At 39.6% G+C, this 23,852-nt stretch overlaps 1 protein-coding gene across 1 annotated transcript in view; it reads right to left on the bottom strand.

Moving 5' to 3' along the window:
• The window catches only part of itprid1 (ITPR interacting domain containing 1), a 104,499-nt gene that overhangs the window by 39,905 nt on the left and 40,742 nt on the right, over nt 1–23,852 (bottom strand). Inside the window, exons 9-11 of the mRNA XM_030399033.1 lie at nt 23,067–23,194; nt 19,312–19,423; nt 1,014–1,289 (exon numbers count right to left, since the gene is read on the bottom strand). Of these exons, the coding sequence (XP_030254893.1) occupies nt 1,014–1,289; nt 19,312–19,423; nt 23,067–23,194 (516 nt within the window). The remainder of the gene's footprint in view (nt 1–1,013; nt 1,290–19,311; nt 19,424–23,066; nt 23,195–23,852) is intronic.

Here is a 23,852-nt window from a genome sequence, read left to right as displayed (position 1 = left end):
CACTTACAAATTATCTTTTTTAAGTCAACCAGTACTAGTAATATAATCCAAGCATGTACTTTTTTGTCAATTATTTATAATATATATTGTGATTTATATTATTAGAAAATGGTCTGATTAGAGCACAGACCTGCACCAGGTCTGGGTCATGTGTGTACTTTAGTGCACTAATGTAGTTTGCAGGCTAATAATCCAGGGTTTGAATTTTATCGACATGAAATGCAAATTGCAAAATTTCCCTTTGTGGGATGACTAAAGTGTTATCTTATTTTATGAACTGCCAGACTTACAGTTAATGTCATTTATGTTCGATATTTTTATGCTGAATAAAAGTTGTAGTTAATGTGCTGTTAATTTTTTGTACTACAAGCACTGAGCTTTTAATGAAAAATCAGTTTATTTAATACTCTCTGAAAGCAAACAAGACAAAGGAACAAAACAAGACAACACTTGTCTTCTTGGATACAGAGATGCTTGTAACCACATTGGCAGCTAAGTTAAACAGCTGCATAATCATTTCATTGTTGTTCTAACAGGTTAAGTAGCTATAAAGCTCAGCAGCTTTTACAAAAAACATTTTTTTTTAATTTTGACTTTTTAAGTTTACGTTTTTAATAAAAAGAAATAAATCATATTAAGTTCCACATTCTGTCATCTAATATTTTATTCCATTACTTTTGATGAAGTTTTAGTTTTCTGCCGTGGTATCGGTATCGAGATTTTAGGCAGGTATCGTACCGAAGTCATAATTTTGGTATCATGACAAGACTAGATCAGATGAATGGTTCTTAAGATGTGCCAAATAAAACACAGACGGACAGATGGACAGACAGAGATTCCTTGCTCTACAGATTAATTATACTCAAGAAATGTGAATACTTTTTTTTAAAAACAAGATTCCATCTTCCCAACTATATTGGTACAGAGTAATTGCTTTAGAAGGCAGCAGTCAACCGCAAAGGAATCCTTACTCTTTATGTGTTTCCCTACAGATCATAATGTGATGTTCTTACTCTCTGGAGGATGCCCACTATGTCTAGCTTGTCTGCCTTAGTGGGGGAACAGCTGATGCCTTTGAAGGTGCTCTCTGATTCAGGAGGTGACTGTCTGGCATAGTCCATGTTCCAGGTTAAATAGGAAGCGTGGCCATTCTGCACATCAGCCGTTGTAGTCCAGGGCAGCAGACAGCACTGAGTGGCGACTGTCTTATTTTCGGGCACCGTTCCAGGTAGAAAGACTCTGAGTTGAGAGCAGAGCTGAGACTGCTCATCCAAGAGTCTGTGCATCTTCTGCTCAAAGAGAAAAAAATATAATTAGAAAAACCTTACAGAAAAACATATCAGGAGTAACACGGGAATACTGTTTTACTTACATAGGGCAGAACAACTGAAAAATGTATGTTATTTTTTTCTTTTTAAACAATAAAAAATAAAAAACACCAAATACAATTCTTAAATGCAAAGTTGGGTTGACCAAGTAGTAGGCTGAGGCCCTTACTATGTAACTGAAAAAGTAATGACTTTAACCTGACACAGACTTGAAGAGAGAGATAGTCATAAACAGACTAAAATTTCCATCCATTAGCTCTCTTTTAGACTCAATATTCTCACACTGTGGTACGAGTACCACTTGTGGCACATAAACTCCCTCTGGCGGAATGTGGAGGAATCCAAGACATGCTTTTGTTTACATGAAAACATACATATGTTCAGAGGATGCCATTGCCAAAGCATTAAAGGTACCATGACATGGCAGAAATGGAGGGGGGACTTTTATTTTATCCTGCTGATTTTGCATTAGCTGCAGTGCGCACCAACAACTACCAGGTGGCACATGTGTCCAGACAACGGCAAACACATCAGGGCCCTGAGTTTCTCTCTCCTCCCTCTGGAACCAGACACAGTGTTTTATTTCATCATCGACTCATGGCCACATGGTAGAAACTACTACTCACTTTTTTTTATACACACTGCTATCATTTCAAACACAACTGTGTGCACCATTAAACTGTGGCGCTGTGGGGGGTGTTATAGGCTACTTAGGGAATTTCATTTTTTTTCTCTGATTATAATGCCCATCATGAACTCCCCTGCATGGGCTTGTAATGAAGATTCCTCTATTCCTCTACTATTGTAAAGAAATACTATTTTGATTATTTGTTTCAAGAGAGGATTTATCTATCTATATCTATGTATCTATCTATATCTAAGTCAGAGTCCTGCACGGGTGAAAAATAATTTATTTAAGGCGTCACTTATCATCAGTCATTATTAATATATAAATGATAAGCATTTATATGTCATATGAGCTCTTTCATGCATGCTTGCGCCCTCCCTGAACTCCCATTCCCCATGCTGTCTTACTTTCACTTTTAAAAATTGCATCCGTCCAATTTTCCTTTGGGCGTCAGTATCAATTTATAGCGAGTTGGCTCGGGTACGGAATGTAATTTGTGCTACTGGTGGAAAATGGGTCGGATGCAGTTTTAAGTATGGCGGGTTCGGGGTGAGGTTTGCAACCCGTGCAGGACTCTGCTCTAAGTGACCCTTTTAATCTTCTAGCTATCAAGCTAAATTTCCAACATGCTAATTAACGTCAAAGACTGCGGTGGAAGACAACGGTAAAATATTATCTTTCTCTAACACTGGATTTATTTATGCCTGAATTTTTAAGGTGTGGCGGCTTTTATTTTGCCGTGGCGGTGCGCCACAGTCAATTACACATAGGGGAAACCCTGATATGACTATTTTTTTACAGTAGTTTTCTGTTCTTTAAAAATAGTGTACAAACTGTAAAATTGCAGACATTATCTGTAAATCAACAATCTGCCTGTTATTTTAAGTATTATGACAGTAATGAAAAACTACATTCATTTCTCATTTTTTTTACAGAAAAATACTATATTGATTTTACATAATCTTTTCTGTTTTCTTAAACTAGTGCATTGCCCGTAGGAAGCATGTATTCCTATAGAAAAGTGGGAGGTTAAGTAGCTTTTTCATGGATGGCCAAATGAGGCTGTGTTTAAAGGTGGGACGTCAGGGATATAATTGGTTGTTTTTGACTACTTTTGATTATACCATTATATTTCACCTTAAAAACTATTGACCTTGCCTTACGTGGTGTAATTATTTTTAGCACAACCTCACATATGTGACTGTACAGTTATTTTTTCATTTTAAGGTACTATATTAACACTATGGACCTAAAATCACAAAATAACATAAAATCAGAGTAGAAAAAGTTAGTTTTTTACTGTGAAAACCACAAATATGTTTAATGAACCAATTGCATTAGTTATAATGCAAATATAAATGGTTGTTTACTAAATTGGTGCATAAGTTTTTGAAATTTATAAAGTTATGTGTAACTATTCACATTTAAATGCAGGCAATGCCTCAGGCTCCTCAGCTCATTCCTGCCTGTTCCACATTCAGCCGTCTCCTCCTTGGTTTGCCTCACAACACGACTCCACTACTCACTAAACACACCACACCAAATACTACATAACACACTAACTATACACTCCAAACACGCTATATGTCACAAATCTCTTAACTCTCAAAACTCGCTATCTCTGTCGCCGTCTCCAACACATCACTGCTGCTGTCAATCATCCGCCGATGTCCCTCCCACATCTTCCTGTTCCTCAACAACCAAACTTGCTGCTTGGACACTTTTGTGACAAAAGCACATTTTTACTGTTTCTTCTTGCACCAGACATAAAGCAAACGTAACGGCAATGTTCGCGAAAAAGCGTGTTGGACATTATTTACCCTAAATCCAGTTTCGGACGTGCCAGTGCATCCGCTCCGTCAACTCGGGAGGTTGGCCGTGTGGGTCGGTTTGCGGCTAGCAGCTAGCTACACACGAACATCCACAGATTCCGATCCCACTTTGTAGACCGCGCGTCTCCGGATCTCCTCAGACCCGAACAGACTCGGTCTGGACTTGTGTAATCTCATTACAATCTACAACAGTCAGTTTAGATGAACAGAACAGAATGGGACCAAACCGCCGGCAAAATCCCGGTCCAGCTCGCGCCGCTGCAGGTATAAATCCGCTTGTTTTTTAAGGTATGTCATGGGCTTGAGCTCTGCAGTGATTGGCTCTGGTGCACACATGGCCACGGTGTGCAGTGGTTGGCTCTGGTGCGCATGTGACTGTGGTGGCTCCGGTAGACAATGCTTGCAGAATTTGTAAAGCATTTATTAAATAATTTATTCACGCTATCATTGCAGTCCAAGCAAATGCTTAGTTGCACACCATTGAACCACGCAGCAGCCATGTTGAAAGTCTCAGGTCAGTCTGATCCTGATCCGCAGAGATAGTTGAGGAACACACACACACACACACACACACAGACAGACAGAGATTTCTTGCTTTCATAGAGAGATTACATTCAAATTCACGTAGAATGACAGTAATTATGTAAGGGATAATGCCCGACGAGGTGTCCATAAACACGAGTTAATGGACGACACGGAGGCCATTAACTCCTGTTTATGGACACCTCGAAGGGCATTATCCCGCTTATACCATGGTCACTTGCCAAAGAAAATAAATTCGGACCATTAATTTACATTTTCATGCGTTTTACAATCAAAATATAAAGTTTTTCACGAGCCACAACTTGGTTTCCCTGGTAATGCCTGAGGGTTTGACTAATACCTGGAACAATCATTACTCTCCCGTAAGATTCTTATGCAACGGAGACGTTGTTCACTCCTCCAGTAAATAGGACGGATCATAGATACGACTTGGCAACGGGAGATATTCTAGTCCGCTCAGTGATGAGCCAGAAAGCTAACGCTATGCTAGCAAGATTCAAAGTCAATAACATTGCGCACGGTTGACAAACAGAAAATATAATTGACAGTATGCTAGCTAACACGATTAGCTCGCTAACCAGTCATGTCATTGTCCCCAAATCAATAGCAAAATTTTCACGAACAAATGACCGGCCGTGTGTTACGTTACTGTGGCCGCAGCCTGAAGCAGAGAGCTGAACAGCGAACGGGATGTGAGACAACTCGCGTATCAGTAAATTTAGAGGGGAAGTGTACTTTCTGCAGCTTGTGTGTTACAGTTGCCACCCTGTGGTGTTTAGAGGATAAGACACTTAAGGACTGACGGACTGAACTCAGTGCTGGAAATAAAATATTAAGGTTTGATACGCCAGCTAGCGCATTAATTTACAGCAGTGAACAGTCAATTTGACTGGAACTACTTAGTAGGTGTCCATATATCAGGGGTTAATGGACACCCTGCAGCCAATCAGAATCGAGTATTCCCCCAGACCATGGTATAACTGTAATTAAATATGTAGCCTGGTATATCAAAGTTTATGTCCATACTAACAATCTTAACACTTTTCTCTGTAAATTTAAGGTAAATCTTATTTTTATATTTGCATGTAATTATACATTCAACTGTAATTAAATATGTAGCTTGTTATATAAAGGTTTAAGTCCATACTAACAATTTAACGTTTTTCTCTGTAATTTTAAAGGGACAGTGTGTAACGATTTAAGTAATTTATTATCTCAAATCAACGTCTTCGTTCATAAGTAAGTCCTCATTGATGTACAATTCCCTCTGCCAACAATCTGACTTATCCTCCTGAGCGAAGAATTACCTATCTGAATATACATAGCACGGGCAAGCTCTATTGAGGACGCCATGTCTTTCCAGTTTTAAAAACACTATGGACTGCTGAGAGGGACACAACGCACTACGTAGTAAGGCTAAACGTGTTTTCGCTCAGAGCCAGCTTGACTGCAGAACTGAGAGGGAACCTCTAGTTTTATAGCCTTAATAACTAACTACATCTTTACCTCATTACTTGAATCAGTAGAAATACTCGACGCTGTTGGGAAAGAGTCCATATTTTGAAAATGAGTTTCTTGTCCGTCAGGGCCACCGTGGCTTCCGGAACGTCTCCAATGTCTTCAGAACGGGAGGGGTGAGCAAAGGAGTGTTGCAATGTAGAACCTCACAGCTAGACGGCACTAAATACTTTATATAATACACACTGTGCCTTTACTACTCCACACCTTAGCTTTCCCATATCATTCATAGGCAAAATATATACACTGCGCTTGCACTCTGGTTAGACTATATTGCCTTTCAATGACAATAAAGTTGAATGAATCTCATCACATTTTCATTATTAGTCTATATTAGTCTTATGTATAGCACACATCAAGCATCTGTTTTTTTATTAAAATGTAACATGCAGTGGTCACATATACTCTCTTCTCTCTTCAGATGCACTTTTAACATATTTCACCACCAGCCCAGTGACACAGCATCAGGTGCTCCTGTCCCTCTACCTCAGCACAGCAGAGTGACACAGCATCAGGACTAAAAGCTGACTGGCCATCTCTTCTGACTAAGTGAGATGAGAGTTAGTTCACAGAGGACCATTTCAAATACAGTGGGTACGGAAAGTATTCAGACCCCTTTAAATTTTTCACTCTTTGTTTCATTGCAGCCATTTATTAAAATCAAAAAAGATCATTTTATTTATCATTAATGTACACTCAGCACCCCATCTTGACAGAAAAAAACAGAAATGTGGAAATTTTTGCAAATTTATTAAAAAAGAAAAACTGAAATATCACATGGTCAAAAGTATTCAGACCCTTTGCTCAGTATTGAGTAGAAGCACCCTTTTGAGCTAGTACAGCCATGAGTCTTCTTGGGAATGATGCAACAAGTTTTTCACACCTGGATTTGGGGATCCTCTCCAGTTCTGTCAGGTTGGATGGTGAACGTTGGTGGACAGCCATTTTCAGGTCTCTCCAGAGATGCTCAATTGGGTTTAGGTCAGGGCTCTGGCTGGGCCAGTCAAGAATGGTCACAGAGTTGTTTCCAAGCCACTCCTTTGTTATTTTAGCTGTGTGCTTAGGGTCATTGTCTTGTTGGAAGGTGAACCTTCGGCCCAGTTTGAGGTCCTGAGCACTCTGGAAGAGGTTTTCTTCCAGGATATCTCTTTACTTGGCCGCATTCATCTTTCCTTCAATTGCAACCAGTCGTGTTGTCCCTGCAGCTGAAAAACACCCCCATAGCATGATGCTGCCACAACCATGTTTCACTGTTGAGATTGTATTGGGCAGGTGATGAGCAGTGCCTGGTTTTCTCCACACATACCGCTTAGAATTAACGGCAAAAAGTTCAGTCTTGGTCTCATCAGACCAGAAGATCTTATTTCTCATAGTCTGGGAGTCCGTCATGTGTTTTTTGGCAAACTCTATGTGGGCTTTCATATGTCTTGCACTGAGGAGAGGCTTCCGTCGGAACTTTCTCCCATCTCCCTACTGCATCTCTGGAGCTCAGCCACAGTGATCTTTGGGTTCTTCTTTACCTCTCTCACCAAGGCTCTTCTCCCACGATTGCTCAGTTTGGCTGGACGGCCAGGTCTAGGAGGAGTTCTGGTCGTCCCAAACTTCTTCCATTTAAGGATTATGGAGGCCATTGTGCTCTTAGGAACCTTCTTGAGTGCTGCAGAAATTCTTTTGTAACCTTGGCCAGATCTGTGCCTTGTCACAATTCTGTCTCTGAGCTCCTTGGGCAGTTCCTTCGACCTCATGATTCTCATTTGCTCTGACATGCACTGTGAGCTGTAAGGTCTTATATAGACAGGTGTGTGCCTTTCCTAATCAAGTCCAGTCAGTTTAATTAAACACAGCTGGACTCCAATGAAGGAGCAGAACCATCTCAAGGAGGATCAGAAGAAATGGACAGCATTTGAGTTAAATATGAGTGTCACAGCAAAGGGTCTGAATACTTATGACCATGTGATATTTCAGTTTTTTTTTAAAAATAAATTTGCAAAAAGTTCTACATTTCTGTTTTTTTCTGTCAAGATGGGGTGCTGGGTGTACATTAATGAGAAATAAAATGAACTTTTTTGATTTTAGCAAATGGCTGCAATGAAACAAAGAGTGAAACATTTAAAGGGGTCTGAATACTTTCCGTACCCACTGTAAAAAGCCGTTACACATTTCCCAAAAACAAATTGACCCCAAACTAATTACTGATGGTCGCCCTCTCCTGGATAAAAAATTTAATAATAAATTCATAAGGAATGCTATCCTTGCTAAAAAGAAATGTTCTCCAAGAAAGAAATTCTTCTGAGATAGGTTAATTGATGATATTGACTGGAAAAAAGCATGGTTACTGCCTTATAAATTTTGCATCTCTAATAAGATTAAAGAAATACACTAACACAAATTTTACACAAAATCTACCCTTGCAATGCAATGCTATCTAGGTTTGTGGATATGGGTAGTAAATGTTTCTTCTGTGATATGGAGGAATCTATTGCTCATGCATTTTGTGAATGTAATGTTATGCATGATTTTTCGATGGACTCGAGAAACCATTTATCTAACTTTCTTAGTGTCTCATACCTATTCACCAAAAAATATGTTCTTTGTTATTTTACTCATTGTAACAAATCTGTTGAATTTGTAACCAATTTCTTCATTCTCTCATGTAAGTACTTTATACACAAACACAGATTTTCCAAAGCTAAGCCGAAGTTTATGGTGTTTCTACTCGAAATCAACTATCTTCTTAAGTCTCTCAGAATTGTAAAAGACAAAAAAATGAACTATTTCTTCAATATTACGACAGCCTGATGAATGTATAACTCTAATATCTATCTAATAACTGTATTAATTTTTTTCCTTAACAGTGAATGCACAGACTTTATGTAATTTATATTCTCTGCGTGACCAATGTATGTACACTTTTTTTAAATTTTTATTAGTGTTTAGTATTATTTTTTTATTATTATTATTTCTCCTGATTGTTCTCTGTTTCATGACATTTCTCTGGTTCATGAAATCTCTTTTTGTCTGACCTCAGGATTGTAATGTTCCTCAATTGTCAATAAAGTGTTAAAAAAAAAAAACTAATGCAGGCAGCAGCACTACCTCAGACTCTGCCTCCACCATTCATACTGCACCACCCAAATCACATTAATGGCGTACAGTAGCGGCTCCGTTGTCTTCATCTCCCACACGCAGCTGGACAACCTGGTTTTACTGTATATTGTTGGAGAGCTGCAGCTTCAGTGTTAAAACTGATAAAATAATTGCTGTCTGTGGTTCTATATGGGCTGTGGCAATAATTTAGAAAAATAATAGCTTGCAGCAACATATTGAAGAAAAAAAGAACTATAAACTAGTTCATATTTCGAACAGTGAACTTAGTTCAAAGTTTTGAATTATGAACTATGAACTGAACTAGTTCATTTTAAAATGTGTGAACTTAACTTTAAACTAGTTCGTGTAGAAAGTGAACTTTCCCAACACTGCATGTGTGTGTGTGTGCGTGCATTTACACGTTAAAATAAGTAAAGCAGTGGCACAATTCAGCCAGGAAAATAAGGTGTAAATGTCTGATACGTGAACTTGATGTGAGCAGCAGAGTACGCGTTACCTTACATCTGTCACACCGCGGTGAGGGATGTCCTGTTTTGGGGTTTTGTCTGGCAAACTTCCTGTTTTATGTTGAAAATCTAATCCTCCTCTCGTTTCAGGTCACTTGCCCTTCCTCCTGTGTCACCGGTCTGATGTCTCCCCTGATTCCCTGATTGTGTCCACCTGTGTCACCCTCCCTCATGTGTATATAGTCCTCGTCTTCCCCTGTCTTGTTGCCAGAGTATTTCGTCTCATCGTGTACCTCCAGCCGTTATCCACAGTCTTGTCAAGTTGTTTAGTATTGCCTTGCTGAATTTCTGTTTTCTTAGTTCTCCTCTGAAGAAGAGTGATTTTGTTTTGCTAAAGATTTTTGGTCAGCTTGTTCATTTGAAAAGCTAGTTTAGTTTCATAGTGCCTTTTGTTTTTTCCTCCTCTTGGAGCGATTTGATTTGTAGTTTTCTTAGCTCGTAGCGTATTTCTGTTTATAGCCTTCTGTCTTCTCCTCCTTGTGAGCGATTTTCTTTTGTGTAACTTTTTATAGTTTTTCTGTGTTTTTTCAGATCAGTGTAGATTTAGCCTTTTGTCTTTTCCTCCCTCGGGAGCGATTTTCTGTTTATTATTTTGTGCTTTGTGCCATGTTTGTTTTCCCTGTTAGCTCCTCGTCTCTGTAGACTAGTTCAGAGTTTATAGTCCTTTGAGTTATCACTCTGTCTGAAGAGGGTTCAAAGAGTATCAGAATAAAAGCATGCGTTAATCGTTCTCTGTCTGCACCTGAGTCCTCTTTTTGCCAAGCCCTAACAACATCATATATGTCAGAAAATAGTGAAGACTGTTGATTGCTGTTTCGCAAAGACCAAGGTGACGTCCTCAAGTGTCTGCCTTGAACCAATGTCTGTCTTACATTACTTTAGTAGCAGTAAGTTAATATTAATTAGTGGGTTAGTTTTTTTCTATATGCTGACTGTAAATGTACATTAAATCAAATGTAAATTAATGAAATATGCATTTTACTGTACACAGGGGCAGACTGGGGTTGAAATTCAGCTTGGGAGCTTGGTTTGGAGAGACCTTTTATCCGATTGCATGATGGACACAAGTGGAACCATAATTTTAACATGAATACTTTATTTGCACTATAATAACTGCAGGAGAGGATGGGCTTATTGTTTCTGTGTGACTGGAACTGAAACATCAACATATGACATCTTAATATAATTCTATGCAAAGACCCATTGCCAACCCAGTCCTGCACACTGCACCTGTACCTGGCACTGTTTTTTTGGTGGCTCCTGCTCCACTTTCCTCCTCCTCCTCTTCCATCTCCTCCTCCTCCTTCTCCTGTCCCTCCTCATCTGTCTCTTCCTCCTCCTCACTCCTATGACTGGCATTATCCTGTCCCTCTGCATCAACTCCGTGACTGACACTGGCCTTGTCAGTAATAATAACAATAACAGCAACAAAAAGTTATGGCACTTTTGCAAAGAATTTACAGTGTTAGAACACAAATACAATATAAAAATCAACATAACAAAAGTGCCACACACACACACAAACACACAAACTGTAAATAAATTACTCACGTTAATGTATTTTTCTTGAGCTGCTAAAAATTGCTATATATTAATGTAGAAACAGGATGTATAGCCTATATATTAAAATATTATCTTTTTAACTTTGAACAGACTCCCTCCTAAAATATGTTTTCTTTTGCAATAAGGAAATTTGTGCGTTTTTCTGGTCAGCCAGTATGGATTTTATTTTTAATTGATAAAGCAGATTAATGATTTATGCAGGTGTAACAGGTGTTCAACAGAAAACACATTTAAACCAATGAGATGTGTTTGTTTTGCTTTGTTTGTCTGTTAAAAGCAAAACAAACACGTCTTATTGGTTTAAATGTGTGTTTTATGTTTTTGTGGCGTTTATGTTTTGAGCCCTGTCACTATGTGACGGACAATAAAGTGTTTTTGAATCTTGAATCATTAGCTAGCAACATCATCACTAGCAAACAAACATGTTGGTGCTGTGGAACTTCTTCGGAGTAAATGAGACAGATAAAACCCAAGCCATCTGCAATCTATGCAACGGGAGCATCTGCAAGAAGTTTCAACACGACAATGACGTCATTGATCAGATCGGTGATCTCACAAATTGCTCAAAATGCAAAATATCGTCCGATCCGACCGGCGGACAGCCTAGTTCTGTGTGCCCTGAACACATCCAAAAACACAAACTAGAGTTCTCAACTGGCCAGAAATTACAACCTGACCCATCGCAGCCCGACATACCGGCACTGGGTATGCTGCTGGTTCCGTTTCTTCACTGGCCTGGCGGACTGTAGCGTGCTGACCTTCACTCCTCCACCACTAAAAGCTCTGTGAATATGGAGTGTTAGGCTGCATCCTGTATTGACTGTTTTTTTCTTTTTTGCCCTTAATTTTTCTGCTCCACCCATCTCTTTCTACGGCTTATTTCTTTTTAACATATTAGCTCATTTGAATTTATCCCGCTCCTCTTTTTCTTATTGTTCTTTTATTAAACAGTATCATAACGGTTTAATGACTGACTGAGCGGCTGAGCCAATCACATTTCAAACTAGGATCAGCTCAAGTTGGGAGCTGGCCGCTCGTACATTGACCCAGTCTGACGTTCCACTCTGTGCCACCTGCAGCCGTTTTATGGGGTAAAAAAAACGCTCGACCACTGGCCGGTTCGGCCTGGAACAGACCGGCCGTTCGGGAATACTCCCGAACCTCCCGATGGCCAGCCCGGCTCTGACTGTACATTAAAACAACACTGGAAACTTTTGTGTGTATGTTCCCTGCCTATCCCACCCTTATAAACTTTAGATGGATCTATTTCACACCTTGTTTTACCAGCCAAAATGCAACTGCTTGATTAATGGATATTTTATTAACTTAATGAATACCTAGCAATAAGTCCAAGTTAGAATGAATAAAAATGTATATTAAGTTCCATGTACTTATATTCATCTCTCTATAAAAGCAAGGAATCTCTGTCTGTCTGTGTGTGTGTGTGTGTGTGTGTGTGTGTTTATCAAATATCTCTGCGGATCAGGATCAGACTGACCTGAGACTTACAACATGGCTGCTGTGTGTTTCAAGGGTGTGCGACTTCGCATTTGTTTGGACTGCAATGACACCGTTAATAAATTATTTCATAAATGCTTTACAAATTCCCCGAGCATTGTCAACCGAGCCACCACAGTCACGTGCACACCAGAGCCAATCACTGCAGAGCCACCGCGACCCCCCACCTTAAGAAACAAGCAGATTTATACCTGCAGCGGCGCGAGCTGGGCCAGGATTTTGCCGGTGGTTCGGTCCCGTTCTGTCCTGTGGATCTAAACTGACTGTTGTGGATTAATGAGACTAAACGAGTCCGGACCGAGTCTGTTTGGGTCTGAGGAATCGGAATCGGAATCTGTGGATGTTCGTGTGTAGCTAGCTGCTAGCCGCTAGCCAACCTACACGGCCCACCTCCCGAGGCGATGGACCGGACCCACCGGCACGTCCAAAACCGGACTTAGGGTAAATAATGTCCGCCACGCTTTTACGCAAACATTGCCATCACATTTGCTTTGTGTCTGGGGCAGAATAAACGGTAAAAACGGGCTTTTGTCATGAAAGTGTCCAAGCAGCAAGTTTGGTTGTTGAGGAACAGGAAGTTGTGGGAGGGACGGAGGCGGATGATTGTCAGGCAACGACGGTCGGTGTACAGACAGCGATATTGAGAGTTGAGAGATTTGTGACATTTAGCGTGTTTGGAGTGTATAGTTAGTGTATTATGTAGCAGGGGTGGATCCAGGGAATTTTCTGGTGGGGGGCACAGGGGGAACAACAATTAATCTGGGGGGGGCGCCCAAACGTAACAAAAATGAATGTCGCCCATTTCAATATGGGCGATCACTTCAATTTATATTGAGTAGTTACACACTGTTTGTTTTCATCTTGCTTTTCTTGGCCACATTAAGTCTGCTGGGTGTACTCTTACCAAGTGGTTAACACACAGAGCACTAGCATGTTTGCTGTACAGAGTTAGCAAGAAATTAGTGCTTCTAGCTCTGTACAGTGAACATAGCAGTGTTCTGTATAGTAATCAGTTTAAGCATCACTTAAATTCTTACAATGTAACAACAATACCCTTTAATAATAAAATAAATGAAACAAAATAAAAATGTAAAATATACTTAAAAAATAGAATTAAAAAACTCAGTGTTCAGTGTAGGTATCAGTTTTAATATGACTAAGCACAATCATCACAGTGACATTTAGAACAGTAACAGCAGAACAGCTTTGTACAGTAAACATGTGAGTTCACTTCAGTAATCAGATTTAAGCAGAGTAGGTACCACCTACCACTAAAAATAAGAACATTAACCATATTCTATACTCTAAATCAGCACTTAGTGCTCAGCTTTGTACATTAAACATCTCAGTGCTCCATGTAGTAGTTACTCTTCAAAATGAGTCTGTGGAAATTAATACTCATGATCAACACTGACATTTAAAAATATACGTTTGTTCTTGTTCCCACAGCCAATGTCTGAAAAATATTTGCATGCCTGTAGATTCTGGATTTTTTAAATCAGGAAGAAGAATTAAGTTCATTTTTAAAGATGTTTAACATTCTATTTAACTTTTAAAACGTTGAGTTGGTTCATTAAGCAATGACAACTCCAAAGTAACATTTAGATTGTCAAGCTTGATCCTTTTAAATATATTAAGGGACAGCTACATTTCAGCAGGCAAGTAATACAAAAGAGTAATTCACATGTTACTGGTGATAGGTTAATAGTATTTTTGATAAATATTCTACCTCTACCATGGGGACCTTTCGGTGTGGCAAAAGTAGGATGAACTGGCAGGTTCCTGTTGGTGCTGGAGCTGCTAACTGACTCAGCATCATCATCACCAGGGGCAGTCCTCTCCTTTTGTGCATCTAAAAGTATTGATTGACACAGTCAACACTTCCATAATTCTATCTTTAACAGAACATACATGATTGTTTTTTAATAATAAATAGCATGAATTGCAAATATTTAAAAACAAAATTTTTAGTGCATAGTGCCAGTTTATTACTGTGATTAAAAGGAGGTATTAAAATTGCTTCATTCACTGAATAACTGTAAAATCGTGCAGAACACCACATTACACGTTTTAAAGCATTTCCCTAATACCTGCATTTTCACCTGGAGGTCCATGAGGTCTGGTCTGGCCCTGGAGATGTTGGCCTGTGTTAGCTGCCTGGCTGCATTCAGCTTGACTACTCTCACACTCCTGTTGGTCATCTGCACTCTGCCTGCTAATTTTCCTCTTTGTGAAGTAACTGGAGATATCTCCCTGCCTCCGTTTCATACTGTGTAGTCTACATTCAAAACGTGTCCACAAACACAATGAATTGCAAAATGTTATTTGTACTGTACCAACATCACAGTGGCAACATTGATAAGATACTCCGTTGTTGGCTGTTAATTCATGTCACAAAACACCAGACATACAACGGATGCTAATTGCTAACGTTATTGAAACAGTGGAGAGATGTTTACGTTTATCCAGATGGAGAGCTAACTAAAGAAAACACACAAGAACTGTTTCCCATGCTAATTGAACCATATTACCAAATTAGACCCAAATGGAACAAAAGTTAGCAAAACATTGTTGTGAACATGTTAAAGAACATGTAGAGTTCTGTTCTTACCTTCACTCGGTGCACCTGCAGTATCACTTTGAGAAAAAGTCCATCACTGGTGAAGTTACAAAAGTTCATTAGCAGCCGCGGAGCCACTTCCTTTGTCTTTTTTCCCAAATAAAAGCCTTCATAAGTTCTTAACACAGTCTACTCACACAAGGTTTCAGCTTTGCTTCCGTTTTAACATGCAGTGTCGGTAAAGAGCTTTAGTGCAATGGTTGACATTACCCCGAGTCAATGACCAATGGAGGGGCACACAGGGTGGCCAATCAGATTACGGGGGGGGGGGGGGAGGGGGGGGGGGGGGGGTTGGTGCCCCCCGTGCCACCATGGAAGCCCCGCCTCTGTTATGTAGTGTTTGGTGTAGTGTGTTTAGTGTGTAGTGGAGTCGGTTTTTGTTTAATAAGTCAGAACAATGAGGAAACTGCTGAATGTGGAGCAGGCAGTGCAGCTCTTCATTCAGCTGGAAGGAGCTCAGGCAGACCTGAGCATTGCCTGCAATTAAATGTAAATAGTTACTTATAACTTTGTAAATTTTTTAAATATATGCACATATTTAGCCAACAACAATTTATATTTGCATTATAAGTAATATAAAAAAATTTTTTAAACATATTTGTGGTTTTCACAGTAAAAACTTTTTCCTACTCGGATTTTATGTTTTTTTTGTGATTTTAGGTCCATTGTGGTAATACAGTGTGTCAAAATGAAAAAAATAACTGAACAGTCACACATGTGAGGTTGTGCTGAAAATAATGACACCAAGTAAATAGTTTTTAGGGTGAAATATAATGGCAAAATCAAAAAATAGTCAAAAACGGCCAATTATAGCCTGGAATATCGGATTTCACAACAAACCTAAATATCCCTGACGTCCCAACTTCAAACACAGCCTCATTTGGCCATCCATGAAAAAGCTTCTTAACCTCCCACTTTTCTATAGGAACACATATTTCCTACGGCCAATGCACTAGTACTATATAAATATAAATGCAGCATGAGCTCCAGAAGTGCCCGGAGAGTTGCTGTGATGTGGTTGTTAGTTTCAACAACTTCACTCCAGGCCTTCAACCTGCAGATAATATTTTCGATTTGATTTGAAGTTTGGTGTGTGTTGGGTAGATGGCAGATAACAACATGTGATTTTATATGAAATTCTTAATTAAGTGCCTGTAATATACAGAAATAAGTCTTGTGCCTCCGCGCTGGCGATAGCGCAGAGTCAATGAGCACATAATCTGGATGTATATAACAAACTAAAATATATGAAGTAATATTTTCAACTTTGAAGAAAATATACACTACATTATTTTTAAAAAATCAAATCTTCACTACATATGTTATATGCACCTGAACACACATGAATGTCAACTTAAAAATAACATCTGTGCAGAGGCATACAACCTTGAGGTATTTCTAGTTATTGTTTTGTATTGTGATAGGCCATGTGCAATTTATTACCACACACACACACTCACTGATATTGACAGGTGACCAGGCAGTTCACAACCATCAGGAGCAAAGGACACTTCAATAGGAGGACAGGAGGAGTCAGGGATTGAACCATCTGATTGGACGACCACTCAACCCCCTGAGCCACAGTTGCCCCGATTCTTATTTTCATGCAGTTATATGCTAAGAAAAACAGCATATGAATATTATATTCCATTTCTGTCAGGTCCCCTATATGGACTAAATACCACTAAATATGACACACTGGACTTTGATATCAAACTTTTTAAAGATTTTTGCATCAGCTCCCCCTAAATTACACAGAAATACAGTATATGATAAGGCTTATGCTTGTCTTGGAGACATGTTACAGAGATGTTATATTTGGCCTTATGTATGTGTATCTGCCTGTTTATTTCTGAATATTTTTTACACTGATAACTGCTAATGATGAGAAATCTGCTTATATTTTTTGCAGACCAAGCATTGGAACAAGGTTTAAGGCAGAGAACAGGCACCCAACGGTGAGACAAGTCTACCATTAGTAAGTATCAACTGCAATATATAAGGCAAGATATTGGTCAATGTTATCCACTATCCATTACATTATTATGGAGAACTGTAAGTGTAGATAAATCTTTGAAAGTGTTGGCAGAAAAGTCTAAGTATTTTGCTCCAAGAGCTGGAAATACAGACAAGTCATCAGTTACAACTCACATGGGCCTCTCAATTGGCTGTCTCTTCACACGTGACTTTTGCCACACATCTGCCGCAGTAGATTTGCAAATGTGTGTGGTGATTTGTGTGATTCTATTTCACATTTACAATCTGATTATACACACACAGATTGAGATACAGACACAACTCTCCGCACACATTTGTGATTAGTTTTACTACAATAATAGAAAGCCGAAGTCACGCTCCTTCCGGTGTGCACCATGGGACCTTATTTCAGAAAAGCTGTGTATGGCAGTCAATGGTGAGAGACAAATTATTTCTTGAGCCTGTTTGAATTGAGCCACACCCTATAAATAGCAAACAGCAAACTCCTCATGGTTGTTTAAATAAATGGTTAAAAAAAGAAAGAAAGAAATCCTACTTTTTATAATAAGGACTTTTCAGTGGTACTTACTTTGTCCTTTTTCCCTTCCCCCACTCCCAGATGCACCCCAGTTCCAGCTGATCATTGGCAATTTGGAGGAGGATTCTTCCTTGTCTGCTGCATCTGTTGCATTGTCACTTCTGGTACAGATTCATTGAACTTCTGTGGTATGTTTTGATTTTACTTAAACGTACACTGTTTATTCAGGGTTCTAAATCAAGAATGTCATGCTTGGCCACAAATACTACAAATATTATCAGAACTACAGTATATAGAGCCCCCAATGGTCAGGAGAATACAACTGAATTGGAAAATACAAGCTAAAACCCAACAGTCCACAACCCCCTCAGCCCAAAAGCTCTCCACCTGTTTCAAAGGTGAAATCATGACCTCATTATGATAGTACTGTTAACAGAAAAGATTCACATATGGGGAAATATAATTTTTAGTTTTTTGATTCCTCCTGGGGGGCTCTGAAGAACTGTTGGTGAATAATTGGTTGATATTGTAAATGTACAACTCAATACATTAAATAAAGGGGTTTTAGAATCAACAGTGGTGTGTATTTCATTTGTGATTAAGTTCCCCACCCTACTTTAATTGAAACAGTGAAAATATTTAGGGTTTTTGTTTGGCAGTCGTAGCTGCCAGTCATTTGACTGTTTTTCCAAAGTGGTTTTTAAGGCTTATTAAAGGTGTTTGATCATAATTTAGGAAAAAATTGTAGAATAACGGTATTTTTCTGCAGAACTCTTAGCATTGTCACTTTATTCAAAGTGTTTGAATGTAATAATTTAGATTTTTTTTTTTTAAATAACGGTATTTTTCTGCAGAACACTTAGCATTGTCACTTTATTCAAAGTGATTGTAACAATTTAGCAAAAATCTGTAAAATAACGGTATTTTTCTGCAGAGCATTTAATGAAAATTTCTGTAAAAGTAATGTTTCTGGACTTAATTTGAATTAGGATATTTTACTTTAATATTAAGTTTTTTGTCATTGACCGTTTTTTTACAGGTTTTTTTACAGGTTTACAGTGTACACAATATAACACAGAAAGTAATTGATTCAAATGCGGGCACTATGCTATTTTGTTGAAAAAAAACTTTAGAATGCAAACATTTAAACAACCAGTATCACTAGAAAGATTTTTGCATTCTAAAGTTTTACTTGGCAAAACTTAGAAAAAACTTCACAATAACTAACAAACTAAAGACATAAAAATTCACTGAACTAAGTTTTGCACTTTGGACTGATGCAGCTATATTATATTTTGATGTTAGACTGGGGTGTCCCCGCTTGATGAACCCTCATAATTTTGGTCATCCTACTAGCCTCCTCTGCTGTCATCCTCAGGATAAAATGATGAAGATGATGAAGATCTCAATATATTTGGTTCACCCCTTTTGTTATTCAGGTTGTAATGAGTGTTGTTGCCTCAAGCGCTGTGACTGTAGTATCAGAATAATGATACAAAATTAACTAAGAGTACTTTATCACATTCATTGTTTTACATGCATTATTTTCATTATAATTAATCAATTAATTGCATTCAATTTCTTTGATGCATCTTTTCTATTGGGGCTATGTGGTGTGACTGAGTGAGTTACCATTTTCAAGCTATCATCATAGTGATGGGACAGTTCATTCAACTGTATCTCCAGCTTTGCAGCCTCCTTTTTCACTGCCCGCCTCAGCTCCTCTATGTCCCGAACCTTCTCCCTACACACACACAAACACACACACACACACACACAAGTTAAAGTAACATTATGTAACTATATAAATTATGTAAAATCATTTTGATTATGCATTGATTTATAGTAGGGTGAATGGTATCTCTGCCTCAGCCACATGTTGCTGTTCACTCAGAACAGTCATGCTTTATGGCATTATCTGGGATTTGTCCAAACTTTGGCTGATGTATATGAAAAAATGCATAAGCATGCATGTTAACTTCGAGACATAACAGTAGCCATTTTTAGACAGGGCAGCAAGCCGCCAATTTGCCCATCCTTTTGGTGGCTAGGTCTGTGGATTTAGAGAGAAGGCAGCAAATTGGGGGTCTGTTTTGGTCCGCCGATTTTCCGCCTCGCCTGCTATCTAAATCTGAGGCGTCAATGTGCCAGCCCCTGCCCCCGCTAAGAACCCAGTTCTAAACTCCAATGGGGTGCAATGTAAAGCTCTTATTTTGAAGACAAATTCGTTGTCAGTGTTCACAGCCCAACTTCGTGCTTCACGTCACTTGTTTACGCCTACCCCAGTGGCGGGGGGTGGCACTTGGATGATCTCCTGAGAGCAAAGGCTGATAGGAGTTCTGACAGAGCAGAGGGCAAAGCATTTTGGCATTGTTTTGTCCACAGATTTGATTATATCAGAAAGCGGTCGCTTCTGATCTGGACTCAAGGCTCTAGATTCTGTTTTAATAAAGATTGCTCTATCATTCCACCCAGCCTTGCCTCAGCAGAATTCTTTTATCATCAAACTACACGCAGACACCTTTAAGGAGGAAAGCCCAGAAACTACAGCAGCTTTTGGAAAAGGAGGAATATTACGCCTCTGTTTCAGAAAGACAGGCCGGCAGTGTATGGTGTATGGTGTCTCCAAGGTGAATGTAGTGGGAAGGGAGGTAGAGGTGAGAAAATGGGGCAGTAAACATGGGGGTAGAAGAGGTTAGGGGCAGCAGGCACCTGCGCCACCTCCTCTTCAGCTTGAGCATCAGGCCGCTCGGACACGGCCGAAAACAGCGAAAGAAGCAACTCCGGTCTCCATACTGTCCAAACAGAGAGCTCCAAGGGATGTTACTAAAAACATTTAAAAGTACAGAAAGAAATATAAAAAGAGGAAAAAGCGAGAGCTGCTGTAACAAGCTGCCACTCATGTGGCGCCATCTTAAATTATGAGTGCCTCCTCAACCCCACGTACCAAGCAGGGTTGCCATGGACGGCAGCGAAAACAGAAAGTAATAGCAAACCTATCCAAATTACAAAAATACACCTGAAGAACAGATTTGTTCCACATTCACAATACCACACAAGTTCTCCATCCCACGACCTGAAAAACACCAGGAAAAAACACAAAAAATATGACACCAAATCTAGAAGTAAAGGGCAACAGAGAAAACTAATGACCTGGCCTCAAACACTGATTGTGGATGATGTTGCTGTGTAAGAGGGACACAGCTTTTGCAGCAAGGAGAACAGCAAAGTACTCTGTTTTACCAATGATACGGTCTCCGACATTGACTTTATTGATCTATTGAGCAAAGTCAGATCCCTCGATACTGTGGTGTTTGTCAGTGGCCCTCTCCCGACTGTCCGCAGATGTGATGAGAGATTCAACAGGCTGTTGATGTTGAACAGATGGCTCAAAGCTACATGTGCCGCGCCTCCACCTCCTCAGTGAACTTTAATGACAATTTTAACATCTCTTTAAGGCGGGAGGGAGGGATTTTGCCTTAACATTGTTGGAGGTTGTTAACCTCAGGAGCCAGGAGGAGGAGTCTTCACCACCGCGATCTTTGCCCCCCAAAAAAGGAGTGCCCTCCAGTCTCAAGTCACCGACCTGAGCCCCACCCAACTCTCTGCACTCTCCAGTAAGCCTCTCCCCCTCCTCCCCCTTCTGGATTTCAAGGACAAGATGAAAAAGCTTGTCAATGCAGGAATCAAACTCACACCACGACCAAATCCCAAATCCCCTAAATCTCTATCACGGCCCAGCCCCCATCCCACCGCCATGCTTGAAACATAATCACCAAAATGTCATCACACCCCTCCACCTCCTCAGAATCATCCTCTCTCTCCACTGTCTGAAAACAGCAAAGCACATCCCGTCCATGAGTAACTCAAGGCCACCTAAATACTGTAGAGATATTTTAGTGACCTTGTGAAGTTACTAACTCTTATCTGCACTGACTTTGATTGTGTGTGGTGACATCCATGTCGACAAACCTGAGGACAGATGGACTAAAGAACAATGTTGTCCTTGATAACTCTGGACTCACTCAGCATGTGACGCAGCCCACACACAACAGGGGCCACATCCTAGACTTGATTATCTCCTCTGGGATCTGAACATTTCTAAGGTTCTAGTATCTGATGTTGCTCTCTCTAATCATTACTGTATTTTCTTTGAGAGTGATATAGTATCAGTGTACACAAGTGTTCAAACTGAGGTCGTCTCAAAACATTACGTCACTGAACGCACCAGTGACATTCCACATGACATTGACACTCCAGGTTTTTTGTCAATGACCTTCTACATCATTTCAGTTCTAAAATGACAAATGTTATAGATGCAATTGCACCGATTGAAGTGAAGGTGGTCTCTGGTAAGGAAAAATCTTCTAGGAGGAATGCAAACGCTGGTCAAAATGGAAAAAAAGGAATGTCGAAAAGCTGAGCGCAGGTGGCGAAAAACAAATCTACAGGCTCATTTTGGCATTTATAAATAGAGACTTTATATTTCTTATTTTAAACTGAAGAAGTCAAGGCAGTCCTTCTTCTCAGACATTATCACCAGGCTAAAGAATCCTCCTGTGCCAGTAGCCTCTGACTAACTATCTACTAGGGCTTGTAATGAATTTGCATCCTTCTTCACGAACAAAATTCAGAAAATTAGACAAGCGGCCAGTGCCACCATACCATGTACAGGAGGTGTGTTGTCAATGTGCCCATCTAAAACCAACTCCAATACCATGACACAATCAACAACAAAAACCTGCAAGAGATAATACGGCATTTTAAAACATTCTCCTGCTGCCTTGATATTTTACCAGCAGGAGGTCATGACCATGGATCTGCTGTAGATGTCAACATGTCTCTTCTCTCAGGTGCCTTCCCTAAACCCATGAAAACTGCAGTCATTAAACCACTCCCGAAGAGAATAATCTAGACACATCAGTGATGAATAATTATAGGTCTATATCAAACCTCACATTGAAAAAGCTGTTTTCCACAACAATAACTTCATAATAGATGGCTGTTTTGAAGTCTCCTAATCAGGTTTTTGACCGCATCACAGCCCTGAGACCGCCCTAGTCAAGTACCTCAATGACATTTATTTAAACATTAAACATCTTGGTAATCTGGCGTCCTCTGTTACCACGGTTACAAGCCTGCTCATGCACAGCAGGCTCCTCTATAGGGAGAGAGGAAGGAGGAGGGTCCTGGGAGCTGTATCATTCAAATATTCTGACTAAGTCCACTTTTTTCTCAGGACTCCAGACTGCAAATTTAAGCACAGGGTTCTGATGTTGAGTGTAAACTGGTGTCAGAATTTATTAACCTTAATATTGACACTAAGTTGAAACTACAGTCTGTACAAGTTTTTGTCTAAACAGAGTGTTATAAACTTAAGTGTGTACCTGTCCTGGTCAGAGAGAACACTGTAAACTGCAGACTGGTCTTTAGAGAGCTGCTCCTCCATGTTGCTGAGCACAGAGAAAAACTGTTGCAGACACAGCATCATCTCCTCCAACTCGTCCAGAGAGTACTGTAGAGAAGTAAGAGCAAGTACGGAAGTACAAGAGTTACCTTTCAACACTATATCCAAATCATGGAAAATATGAAAACTAATAGAAACTTTCAGGCAAAATAAATTATATCTGCCAATACAGATTTCTAAAGCAATTCTACTACTTAATCTTCTTTTAGATGTCCTTCTCCAGGTGAGCCACTTAAAAACTGCTTAGCTTATCCAAGACTTGCAGTGGCCTAGCCATCTGATTTCCTTTTATCTCCCCATAAATGTGATCAAATAATGTATTCTTGTGGTTATTCTAAAGTTTTAAATGTTTTTGGACTGGAGTGGTCAAATTCTGATACTAAAGAGTCATTATAAGAGGCATGTGATGCTGTATAGGCTAAGTGGATTGTTAACACGGCTCAGCACTATGTAAACTGCTGTAGCTAGCCAGCTCCCGGCTAGTGGGAACCAACCAAATGTAGCTCCTCCTGGCTTTCCCCCAGCAGCTCTTGAGCAATGTGCAGCATCACACTTCTTGGAAACAGATTACGAATGTTAAGAGTTATTTGGTAATCCCCTTTTAATACGTAAAAATAGGAGTTACACCTTATTTTGCTAATATGATGTAACAACCCAACTTCATATCAAATCAGACAAAAACTAAAAACAGTACTTTTTTTTGTTA

The sequence above is a fragment of the Sparus aurata genome, chromosome 19 (genome assembly GCF_900880675.1).
Source record: "Sparus aurata chromosome 19, fSpaAur1.1, whole genome shotgun sequence".
Classification (NCBI taxonomy): Eukaryota; Metazoa; Chordata; class Actinopteri; order Spariformes; family Sparidae; genus Sparus; species Sparus aurata.
Note: the sequence above shows the minus strand (reverse complement) of the source record. Positions and strands in the feature narration are given on the sequence as shown.